The 13,409-nt window shown below is 35.5% G+C and overlaps 1 protein-coding gene across 4 annotated transcripts in view; it reads left to right on the top strand.

Annotated features, from left to right (window-relative positions):
• chchd6b (coiled-coil-helix-coiled-coil-helix domain containing 6b) overlaps positions 1 to 13,409 on the top strand; it is a 70,460-nt gene that overhangs the window by 27,885 nt on the left and 29,166 nt on the right. For all 4 annotated transcript variants that reach the window (XM_015044485.1, XM_015044483.1, XM_015044484.1 and 1 more), the window contains one exon: positions 9,498 to 9,633. In XM_015044485.1, the coding sequence (XP_014899971.1) occupies positions 9,498 to 9,633 (136 nt within the window). The remainder of the gene's footprint in view (positions 1 to 9,497; positions 9,634 to 13,409) is intronic.

Raw genomic sequence — 13,409 nt, forward strand, 5'->3', positions numbered from 1 at the left:
CCACACAATGCAGTCCTCAAATTTTGTCCAAATGATTACATTTGTAAAGATTTGCTATTTTCTGTAGTTGCATGGACGAGGTTAAAAGATCACTGCAGCACAAGTTTGCTGAAGGAAGGCGTTTAGTTTGGCCTCGGTGTGCTGCTATTATTTTTATACTGTGCACACAAAAAATTCACTCCCAATTTCCCTTTTCCATCTCTGCCACACACTGTGGGACATTTTGTATTCAGACAGTCACGTGCTCATCATGTTCTGTCAGCATTAGGGCAGTGTTTCATTGTGGAGTGGTCATGCTGTCATTTCACACTGCACTGACCAGTCAGTAATTATTCTATTTACCAACTGTTCAGGGGAGGATTGGAACAGTACACATTATGCTATTTAGCTAAAATGACACAAAAAAAGGAATTCTTCAACTCTTTCTTGGCAACTAAACTCTACATGTCCATCTTCTGTCTTTTTTTAATTTGTTTTTGTGCTCACTTTATTGTTTGTAGGCTTTTGCTACAACTCCAACATTTTAACACTGACAATAATCATAGTGGAATGTAAAATTTGTTCTTTTTTTAATCGTAGCTATTTTTACATGCACAAATTAGTTAGATATTTATGAATGCTCTTAATTTAACAAAAAAAAGATAATTTGTGCCTCCCTCCTCGTACTTCAAGAATGAAACTTCTTAGCATTGTTTATAAGTGTGTTGGTTTCATCTTATTCTATGTGATAAAAATAATTTGGGCTGGTCCAGGGGGATCTTTTTAAATGATTTATGATAATTTGTATACACCACAAATCCAGTCTGTTTATATTTTGTTGTTCTTCTTCCTCATCCTTTGTGTATTTGTCGTTGCATGGATCAGCAATTTACCAAGACATCTGTTAACAATTCCCTTTATACAAACTAATAAATTGCCCGATGAAGCTACATATTTGGCCAAAATGTTTGGCAAAGCTTTAGTGAAGATGAGTCTCACCTCAGGTGCTTCAAGAACTCAGAATACATATATTTAGCCCACAGGTTACTTCCTCTCCTTGCCTGAAGCTCATGTGATTCCATATCAAAATATTGCCTTCATATGGAGACATATTGCATGGTTGACTTGCTATAAGGAGTTTAGAAGAGTTTTGCCTTGGGGTGTCCATGCAACCCATATTCCCCAAATAGCACCTGACTGCAAAGAAAGCACAACATCTGGGCAGGGCTTACCTTAAGATCTTGAAATCTATTAATCCTCTTAAAGAACCTTGTTACTCTAGGGCAGAATCTAAGTGAACCTCAGGTGTCTGTGTGAGGATTCGTCCAAAATGGTGACTGTGCAGCCTGGTAGTTTAAAGCCCACTGTCTCATCTGAATCTCTGCACCTCTGCTATTGTAGAGGTGAATACTTGAATAAGAGGTACAGGTTACTGTCTGCTATGCATGTCGCTGCTTTTAGTTCTTCATTTCTGTCTTTCTGTCCTTCTAAGTTTTGATTGAATTTTTAGGTCTCTGCTATTAAACATGCAAACAGCCCAGACAGTTCAGAGTTCAGTCAAGACCTGACAAATATATTACTAACCCTGAAAATTCAGAACATTGTATTTGACCATTGCTATTTGTTATTTGAAAGTACAGCAGGTGGTATCTGGTTGATTAATTTAAATCAAGCACATTTAAGATTTACTTTTGGGCTGCAATTTTACCCAAAGTTCTTTGTAAGTTGCAGCATAACATAAAGATAACAAAAAAAATATTAACAATATCTGAAACTAGTGAGCAAAATGGGGGGAAAAATTACTATGCTACACCATCAATGTAGAAAATACACAAGAGTTGTGTGTAATACAAAACATATTTAGAGACAATGTCTAAGGTTATTTGCATTTTGTATTTTATTTTCTCTGACTATTGTTTTGTGATTTTCAACTAAACAAATTTTGAACCCTAAGCTTGAAATGCTAACTTTAAAAAAAAAAAGTAAAACTGTTTAAATAAAAAGCTAAATGGAGAAACCGAAAAACTGTCTGAAATTGCAAAGCTGAAGATGAACACTGATAGAAGGTCCTTATCCTTCCCAACTTGAGTGAGTCGTTCAACCACAAGTTTTCTTGATTGAGCAGTTATCAGCGATGAGGCGTCACACACAATCCCATGAACACACGGGCCCCTTATCTTGTTCTCGCTTGTCACCTGTTTTAATGAAACACTGCCTTTATCCTATAAAATCTTCCTTTTCCTCTGTCCCCACAAAGCGAGACTGGTAGGGATCAATCAGTCTGGCTAACTGAGTGCAAATTTTTATCAATCAACTCCATCTGTTTTTAGCATTTCATGTGTCGGCGTAGAAAGATAGAAGCAGAACTCTGTCTGTCTGCAGCACACGACTTCCACTGCTCCTGGATGTTATTCCCATTCGAGATAGAACTGTGTTTCTGCAGAGCTGAGATAAAATTTAGGGATGTAATATTGCAGTATATGAACTTGGGATTTAAGTTTGTGCCATAACTTAGCAAAGGTCGGATAAATCTTTCCCATGACTGCCAAATTATACTTTGTAGAAATATTCTGTGTTTCTGATATTGCGTGATTGGTAAGTAAGATTAGTGTGAGCTGAACTATGTTATGCTCATAGCATTTTCATAAAAGCTTCACAAAGCCTCTTACAATAGAAGTTGCCTGCTCTGTCGTTTCTTTTGATCTCACCCAACCATGACATCTTTGATCCTCTCTTCGCTTCCTTTTCATTCAGTGTATTATTAAAAAGTAAAGTAGAATGCCACAGCTGCTAGTTTAAGGCAACCAAAATCCTCGTCATTAATAAGCATCCCCCGGTACACACACAAACACAAACAGTGCCCCCTCAGACATGGAGAATAATAAAATGCTACGCCCATTCGATCTTTTCTTTTTCTTATTATTACTTAATTCCCTCATGTCATGCCCTGCAAAAACCAAGAGCTTGAGCTCTCTTCATAAAAAGCCACACACCACCAAGGTGAGACAAAAAAAATAATGAGAAACTTACAATTCCATCCTAATCTTCCCCCCTCAACTCTTCACGCATCTTTGCCGACCGTCACTTTTCAGAAAGCAATTTGGATGTTGTTTTGCTTCTTTTTGCTGCAAAAGTTAGCAATCAAACTAGCTGGGTCGACTAATGTTTTTCTAATAAGAGCTCACCTTTTACTTCAGTCAAACGAGGCAGTTGGTGCAGATTAGCAGAGGCAATTTTCTGCTTCAGATTCCATTATTAAAACACTTCTGCTATCAGAAAGTTTCTTGTGTTAAATAGAAAAAAGAATTACTTTTTTTTCTCCTCCTGAGTTTGGATTAATACCTTGAGGCTATTGTTGCTGCTATCGTGAATTCTTAGGGAGTAATTCAGAACACAGACATATTGTCAAGTTGCAAAGGCAAACATCAACTATTCAAAAGAATCTAAACGTTGAATTTGGACACAAGTAATTGATTTCAACACAATGCAATCTCTGTATCTAGAGGAACACTGCTAATCCCTCATCTATGTGTCAGAGATTATATCCCCTTTTTATCCAGAATGAATGCATTTCATTAGCATGCTTGATATCTATTCAACGAGAAGAAGTTCAATAAGCCACAAAGTATCACAATCTATCACAGTCAACTAGTCTCAGTCTTTGACAAGTCAGTCTGAAGGGCAAAATTCTTGACTTTCTCATTTGAACCATACTTGTTTTAAGTAAAAACTTTCAGTGGATTTGTATACGAATTTTTGAATCAGTTCAAAGGTAATCAGCATCTCAATTAAAATGAAAGATCCGTATTAACTCTAAATAAATTTCACACGAATTTAGAAAAGAAATGGAGAATTTATACTAAGAAATTAGCTTTCAAAATAATAGTATCAAGATGATACTAGTAAAATCTGAGAATCATTAAGAATTTATGGATTTTCAGAAGCCTGAAGAAACAGTTTTTGGTCCTATTTCTAGTTTTTATGAGGGGATAAAGGACTTTTTTGTCTTCAGAAGCAACTTTTTTTTTTTTTTGGAGCACCAGACTTTGCTGATGGTCAACACCCAGGGGTGAAAATCAACCTCTAGCAACAAGCACCTTTAATCCTCCACGAAAAAGAAAAAAAAAAAAAAAAAGATGCTGTCTCTGTGGCATGCTGTTTTAACGTAAAATTAGTTTCACCAAATTTACATATATTTGGTTTATGGCCAGACATATTAGTAAATTAAGATATCTCTAATTATATTTTGACTAGACAAAATACCTGTTTGAGAAATCTCTAACTACATTATGACTAATATAAATGATGTCAGATTTACCATTAATTAGTATGGAAACTTCAATATCTGCATTTAATTACAGGCTATCTGAAACATATAATTCAGATATCAACAATTAAATTATGATTAGTCTTTTTTGGTCTGCACCAGCATTTGATCACACATTCACACCCCCTCAAATGAACCGGACTTTCTAAACAACTGAACTAGAGTTTGATTAAAGCAAATCAAACAGGGAAAGCTTGAATGCAACCTTTGGGTCATAAATTCGTGTTTTATTTTTGACCTAGCCATGCTGCATCTTTGGCCAGGAAATAGATATTACTAGTTTATGGATGATATGAAGAACTGACTGGTATGGTTTCAGAGTTCACATCCAAGGACGGTTGGCTATTACAGCACTATTAAGAATTATATTACTACATATTTGTGTCCAGCATATTAGAAATGTTGGAAACTATCATCAATTATCAATGTGCAGGACAGATCCTGAAGGCATCAGTCAGTAACCTGACTTCCTGTCTTGATAGGTTAACATGGAGAAATGTTTGAGTGCCTCCAGCGCACCTAGTGGCGTTGCACCTTATAATGAGGAAAAGGTAAATTGTAGACCGATGGTTGCCATGGACTACTGTTTGTCCATGCAAACTGGAAGGGTTATTCATCATTTAATTCATCACTGTCACATTCGGTTTCTTTCTCTCTCATAGGTTGCATTCACTTCCCTCTTCATGAATATTCCCTCTACCTCTGATTTGTTTAATCCTGTCGCTTTACCCTCCACTGCACACGCTAGCACCCACACCCACACATACCAAGACTGCACAATAGACACACCAGTGCAGAGAAATTTCTCTCGCAGTCTTATTTGTATGCACAGCTTCTCGCATGTGAGCGCACGCGCGCGCGCACACACGCATACTGTGGATTTGTTAAGCACAGATAACACTGACGTGCACACTGGGTGTGCATATTTGTTGTGTATTTGTAAGTAAAGGAAGGAACCTCTGAGCTCATTCATATGTGAAGGAGGCATGAATCCGTAATTGCTTTCTGGCATGGTACGAGGACAGCTCCGAGTGTTGACTGGGTGTTGGTGTGCGTGCAAGCATAGAGACTTGTGCATGAGTGTGTGTGTGTGTGTGAATGTCAAGTGGTCATCTTCAGTTCTTCATTTGACATGATGAAACATGTGCCTCCTTATCGAATTAAACTCTAATTCATTCCCTCTACAATTCTTGCTCTTTGTATGCAGCCTGAAAAATCCTGTGGTGGAACATTTAAGTTCACCATTGCTTTCTGCAACACTGTGGCAAGAGGTTAAGCAGCGACCGTGCTTTCATCTAGACTTTATCTTGAATTTAGATGTTGATACAAAAACAAAATAGTTTATTATATATATATTTCTCAGTAACATTTACCCCCCAAAAGATGTTGCTTTAGTTGTGGTTTATGGTTTGTTTGATATGTATGTGTTATGAAATTCCTATACCAGAAATGTCAGAGGAGTTTGTATTGTAAATTTCATATAATGTCACCTTCCTAAAATAATGGTCAAAGTAATTTTCTGCCAAAAGTGATATTTTTGCCTAAAACATGTTTCTGAGAGAAAGAGGTAGTGATTTAGGCCATTACTTTAGGAAGGCGATGAAATATGACCTACACTTTTTTTATACTGATAACATCTCTAAATAGTTTATTTGGGATTTTGTCTACATGTTTCTGTTGGAATTTTGACATTTGACATGAAGTTAGTTTAGTTCTGCAACATTTTACCTAAATCTTGGTGCTGGCCTCCTTTGGTAAAACAATACCCAAGTCGTTGAACTTTCTTGTTGGTTGCAGTGGTACAGTTTGGTACAGCTTCGTCACATCCCCATGTTCAGGTATCAAATGATCTCACTCAGACACATAACCCGGCCCAGGGGTGCGTCACTAGTTAGAAGAGCTAGCGTGACCAGAGAGCATCGATCAATAGCATGGCTCAGCTGTGCAAAGATGTGATTTATTTGCAATATGGGCACAGAGTGGAATAAGTGTCCTCTGCTTTGTCTACTGGTGAGTGGTGGTGAGAGAGGCTTGCAAGATCACTTGCTAAAAACAGCATTGACAGCATTTATTTGTTATAAGATGGTGTCAAACTATAGACAAGAAAGCAAAAGCACTTGGAATGTTTCACCAAGATCCCTTATGGCAGTTTGCAGTGTTTATAGTTAATGGCTTTAATGATGTGACTAAGGTAAAAAGTAGAAATCAGAGTATCAGCTGATTTTCTTTAGTGCATTCATTTGCTCTGATACCAGCCATTTAAAAATGCAAGGATTGGGATCCTGAGCCAAACTTGAGTCAGATCTGTAGATTTGTACTCTAGAAAATTCAACATGTGTTTCATTTTGCTGATACCAACTAGTACGGACTTTTCTACCTCTAGAAGCACCATTCGTATATATGTAAGTATCACAGATCTTTGCTTTGAAAGAAAAAAAAAATGTGTGTTTAAAACAAAAAATCAGGAGGACTATTCAGATTGTCATCAATAAATATAGCAGCAGTCATATCATAGACCTCTAGTCATATCAGAGATCTAACGTTAATATGTAGGTGCACTTAGAAAAAGTGTTTCAAGCTTGTGTAGCACAAGTAATGCAGTAAAGTAAATCTAGATTTTAGAGGAAGATATTTTTTCTTTGTGCAGAAGTTCTCTGCAGATGTCCTCGGATTTTTAAAGAAAGAGCAAAACTGCATTCTGCATACACTACAAGCCATGGTTCCTTCTGAAAAGGATGTCTCTGTACCTGACAACCTGTCCCCTATAGAAGGTGCGCAGAGAAATTCGAAAGGGGAAAAAAAGTCAACACTGCCAGCCCCATTTTATTTCACAATTGCTCATATAAGATATTTTCAACAGAAGCATGGCTTACATGCTGTTTATAAAAACAGCAAATAAATAAAAGTCAGTAAATGTAAGAAATGTTGTATTTTTTAAAATATACCTCACATACCTTCCCTTTTTTTATTTTCTTAGGGTTTGTATAACTTGGCACTCCTTTCTCTGAAAACTTACTTTTAAAACAGATGAAATAGGAAAGACGTTATAAATATCAGGAACTGCATGATATTATGTTGCTGAATATTGCAATGACTGTGTGTATTTGCCCACATGGTTCTGTCTAGTCTGTCAGAAATGTGCATGAATCAGAGGGAAATATGTTGAAATAGAGTAATCAAATTTTTTTTTAAAGCAGAGTTTTAATACACTTGAAATAGTTTAACCTACCAGACATTGCATTCAAATGCACACATTTACTTTACGATTGTAACTCAGTATAATGTGCAACTCTATCAGGAACGGAAGAATGAATGAATGTGCTGTCTGTAATTGGATATTATATTATATTATATTATTAGTAAATATCCACCTTAAACATCATTTATGGTGGATATTTACTGTTCTAAGATAAGATACTGATAGCAGTGTCTTGATGAGAAATTAAGCATGTTATGCCAGGTCTGATGTCCATCTTCACCTGTCTCTCTATGGCAGTAAGGAACTACTACTTTTTAATTAGAAGGAAGTTTGATAAACCAGATCAAGCTTCAGAGTGAGTTTCTATAATTGCTACATTATACATTTTATTTATGTTTATAAGTAGTGTCTTACCCTAATATATTCAGCAACTTACTGAAAAGCTGGATTCTATTTTTATTTTATTTATTTATTTACAAAATGTAAAATCGCTTTTGACACAGTTGGGTGCAGATGTTTTTGATATTTCTAAATTAAATTGCTTCAATGTTTATTAAATTAAAGGGCATAACAAGTGAATTTAATTGAGTCAAATATTCATTCTTTGTCAATTATGTTTGTGGCATTAGAAAAAAAAAGCAATGATTTGTTTAGCTGAAGTGAATTGTTGTAAAAGCAAACGAATTCAAAGGGTTGCTATCTGCTTTGTGTTTCTGTGCATCGGCTACGTATGTGTGAATATATTTGTCCATATCCTTCCACTTGCAAACTCTGTCACAACAGCAGGTAAATTACCACAAGCAACAGAGCAATCAAGGATTACACTCTCGTAGGATTAGCATTCAGTACCCGTGTGAAAGTCTGAGCCCGAGTGGATGTGCCTGAATGTGTTCGTAGGTGTGGTTTGAATTGCGTGCTTTTGTTGCTGTACACAAACTCAATGTGCGAGTCAGATAACCAAAAAAAAGAAAGTTTGACATTGACTACTAAGCTCTTTGCTTGATGCATAATTCATCTGTCTCTACAGACTGAGTCTGCTTTTGAAGCTATCTTAGCTTGTTCAACTTTAACTAAAAAAAAAAAACTACAAACAGTCTCATTTTGGAGCAATTTATTTTTTGTCCCTTTTCTTTTGCTACTAATTAATATTCATTGATATGAGCCAGAAGTTGCTGGTGGTACTGTCACTCCCATTTCTAACAAGCTCAACACGTACAGTTGTATTTTTTTTTCCCCTCACTGCATAAATTGACTTCAATGAAAAGTTTCATTTTTTCAAAATTTTCAGTGTGAGAACACTTCTCTATTAAGGATATTATTAAACCTGAGCAGCGAAGCTCTGCAAATATCTATTGTATCTGTACTGTTTTTTTTGGGGGGGGCGGGGGGGGGGTTCTTCTGTCTAAGGTATTGGCTTTTTGGAGCTCTAAACATATATGAAAACTCACCAAACTTGGTGGACGCATTAGACCTGCATGAAAATTACATATTTGGGTTTCGAAATGTCGGAACAGAAATGTTGCAACAGCGCTCCCTTGCAACTTTCAAAACATCTTCCGTAATAACCTTACTTTATCATACAGTAATAAAATTGGTTTCTTGAAGTATTGTTATTCAAATAATGGCTCTTTCCAAGGAGTATATGGTAGATTTCTGCGCCAGAATAGAAGAGAAGCAACAGATAATGTCCAAGATTTTACCAGGGCATGTGAGAAACAAAGTTATGGTTTCAAAATGTCCCGGTTTTTCAAGATAAGATGTAAAAAAAAAATCCTCTGAATTGAACCACAACGATTAATATGTGTCAACAAATTACTAGCATAATGTACTGATCAGCAATTATTTGCTGCTGTTTGTGTTAGTACTGCAGTGGGACTTCTAAGTTTATCAGTGTAAAAAGGAAAATCTGATTTAGACGTCACTGCATTATTACAGACATCCAAGTTTTTATTTTACAGAGTAATGACCCTTCTTTTTTTGCTCCTCTTCTAGGCCCCGGTACATTGCAACCATGTGCACTGAGCTGCAGACCAAAGTGCTTCAATGCTATAAAGAAAACCCAAAGCAGACACTGCACTGCTCCAGACTGGCTAAGCAGTACATGAACTGTGTTCAGCAAGGGAAGAAGGTAAGTCATGGCTGCCGTCTGCATGTAGGTGTAAGAGCAAATACAGAGAAATGGGCAGTTTTCTTTTCAGGGCACCATATTTACTTTCAGCTTAGCTGCAAGCTAATGAGATTTTGAAGTAACCTGCTTTTATTGCTGACACTAGAAGATGACGGCAACAAGACAAAGAACCTCAAAGTCTTAATTTAAAGTACTTAATTTCAAAGTATTTGCATCTTTCCTGTTGAATATTTTGACACCTCAAGTTGGAGAATACAGAAACGACATATGCTTTCTATTTGGGGGCTTACATCATTACCACTGTTCAAAAATGGGTTTTGCATTCACTTTTTACAGTGTTTCGCTTTGCTGTTGCTTTTTCAAAGAGTGTTTAAACCCAAGGCTTATCTACAAAGTGTTTTATTTACTCAATTTATCAATCAAAAAGCAATTCTGAATGGAGTAATTTGCACATTATTACCATGGCAGAATGTCTTTCTGCCGCTTCAAAGTTATAAAAGGCTCAGAGCAACAATTGATGATTTTGGCTGTACCAACAGCCGATAAAAGCAAAGGCTCAGAATAAAAGCAATCAGTGGTTTTATATTGTTTCAAAAGCGTAATTACCAGTAGAATGCTGCTCTGTGGGGAAGAAACGTTTTATATTCATGCACCAGACTTTTTTTTTAATTATATGAAATATAAATTAAGAGTGGAAGCTTTTTTTTTTTTTTTTCAAGCACATATTTAATTCAGAGTCAAATACTTAGAAAAATGTGGTGAAAATGACAATAACTGGCTAAAGTAAATATCTACAGAAAAAAAAAAATTAAGTATGACAGTGAAAGTAAAGAAAATAGTAAAGGGTAACATTATGAAAACCAGAAGTTAAGACTTGAAAAGTGAGATTTCTCCGTATAATATTTTATCCAAAGTATCATTATATGCCATTGCCAAGTAACAAAACAGTATATATTTCTTAAGTAAATATTCCTTATCTTTGTTATGGTGCAGGACAAAAGTTTGTTTAACTTTTGTTGTTAAAACTTAAACATTTGTGTGTCCATCTCCCTAAAATTCACAGAATACCAAGCCGGTGCCTTTTTAAAGTTCACATTGTGGCTTTTTCTTTGTAGAAAACAATCTTGACCCTGACATTTTATCACTGACATCTTCCCTGTCTACCCTTTCTTTATAGGGATAATCTAACAGAGATTAAATCTTTCATTTTAAAGACTGGCTTGCACCACTATTTCGAAGATAGTGGCTTTTCAGGTTTGACCTTTGAGACTTTTGAAGTTTTTTTTTTCATCCCTGTCTCAGACTTTGAACAACTCATAAATGTTTCTAGGAATAAGATTTAAACCTGTAAGTCTGAAAGATTTCACATTAAAAGTGTTACTATCTCCTTCCAGTCTATTATCAGATATCATCATTCCAGTTATTGTCTGACAGAGCCTCAGTATTTTGTTTTTTTATAGCAGAAGGAAACTTTGAAAAAAAAAAAGAAAAAAAAAGAAAATACAATTCTTTGCATTTTCCTTTTCATGTGAGCAGAGTATTTTTAATCATTGTAGCCAGGGTGAGGTTTGTTACCTGTGTCAAAGTATGCCAAGGTTTTCCAAAGTTTCAAAGTAGCATTGACCAATCGACTCCATGCCTAACATTGCATTGATGCAGATATTCACGTAAAGGAGGAATGACCAAGTGATTATGCTTGTCAAGAATTGTGCAGTTGGTGAATTTTGCAGAAAAGTGATAATGTTTTCTATTCGTCATTGGTGATAAATATATTTCAATCTGGAAAGACTCAGACGGAGAAAAAGGAACAATTAAAAGGTTTAATGACAGCAATGAATAACAGTTCTTTGGCGCTCGGGTCCCGGCAGCTGATCTGAACTGAGATTTGATGTGAACTCGATGAACATCCCGATAACCGATTAGGGATGCTCTCTCTCAGGGCCCGACACTGGTGGTGGAGGTCTGGAAAGGGTGCCATCCTGGAGAGTCGAAGGATGTGGGTGGAAAAGGGGCGGTGGTGGGTTGAACGCAGCTGGGAAGCGGCCGACGGCTTGGGTGTGGATCCTTTTATGCTGAGCTTGATTGATGATTGGACACGCCAGGTGAGGTCCAGCGCTGAGGTCGGAGATGAGCATGACGCCGATAGACGAACGGAGGGGATGGAGTCTTCCAGGTTGAATTTTCGCTATTAGCTTCATTATAAAACAGACACATTCAATACAAAAGTAAAAATCTGATTTTCACTTCGTCGCAGTTCATTACCAGAAAAAAATCCTCATCTATTAACACAAATTAATAACAAGTAATATCGCTTATGTTACATAAGCTCTTTTGAAATACTGCTTATCTGCTTAAACACAAGACATTTACAGTTGGTAAATTTTGCAAAAGTAGAAATCAGATGTTTACTTCGTGGTACTTGGTGACCAGTAAACATGGTCATCTCTTAGCAACAGATTATTATTGTTCAAAAAAACATAAGATTTCTTCTTCTCTTTCGAAATATCACTTACTACTTAACAGGAATTGTGCATTTGGTGAATTTTGTAGAATAGTGAAAATGTTTGTCATTGGTTTTAGGTATATTATAAAACAGACAATCAATACAAAAGTAAAAATCTGATTTATACTTCGTGGCAGTTCGTTACCAGAAAAAAAATGCTCATCTATTAACACAAATTAATAACAAGGAAGATAATTGTTTATAAAACATAAGCTCTTTTGAAATATTGCTTATCTGCTTATTCACAAGAAAGTTACAGTTGGTACATTTTGCAATAGTAAAAATCAGATGTTTACTTTGTGGCATTTGGTTATCAGAAGGAAAGCTCATCTCTTAGCAACAGGTTGTTATTGTTAAAAAAACATAAGATTTATTCTGCTCTTTTGTAATATCACTTACTACTTAACTAGAATTGTGCATTGAGTGAATTTTCCAGAAAAGTGAAAACGTTTGTCATTGCTGGTAAATGTATTGTAAAAACAGACATTCAACACAAAAGTAAAAATCTGACTTTCACTTAGTGGCACTTTGTTACCAGAAAACATGCTCATCTCTTAGCGACAGATTGTTATTGTTCAAAAATGCATATGATTTCTTCTCTTTTGAAATATCACTTACTACTTAACAAGGATTGTGGATTTGGTGAATTTTGCAGAAAAGTTTAAATGTTTGTCATTGGTGTTAGATATATTATAAAACAGTGATTCAATGCAAAAGTAAAAATCTGATTCATACTTTGTGGCAGTTCGTTACCAGAAAAAAAAGCTAATTTCTTAACACTAAATTAATAAGAAGTAATGTTATTGTTTATAAAACATAAGCTCTTTTGAAATACTGCTTATAATGCTCATCTGCAGTAACTGTAAATTCTTTTGCAAAATTTACAGTTTGTAAATTTTTCAAAACTAAAAATCAGATGTTTACTTCGTGGCACTTTACCAGTAAGCATGGTCATTTCTTAGCAACAGATTGTTATTGTTCAAAAAGCATATGATTTCTTCTTCTCTTTCGAAATATAACTTTGGTGAATTTTGCAGAATAGTGAAAATGTTTGTCATTGGTTCTAAATATTTTATAAAAACAGACATTCAATACAAAAATAAAAATCTGATTTTCACTTTGTGGTACCAGTAAACACTGTTATCTCTTAGCAACAGATTATTATTGTTAAAAAAAAAACCATAAGATTCCTTCTGAAAAAATCTGAAGAAAAAGTCTGAAATTTCAAACTTTTCTGAGTCAGAAATCTCTCTCTCTCTCTCTCTCTCTCTCT

This window comes from Poecilia latipinna, unplaced genomic scaffold, assembly GCF_001443285.1.
Source record: "Poecilia latipinna isolate Pla-1442-1.1 unplaced genomic scaffold, P_latipinna-1.0 Scaffold677, whole genome shotgun sequence".
NCBI classification, from domain to species: Eukaryota; Metazoa; Chordata; class Actinopteri; order Cyprinodontiformes; family Poeciliidae; genus Poecilia; species Poecilia latipinna.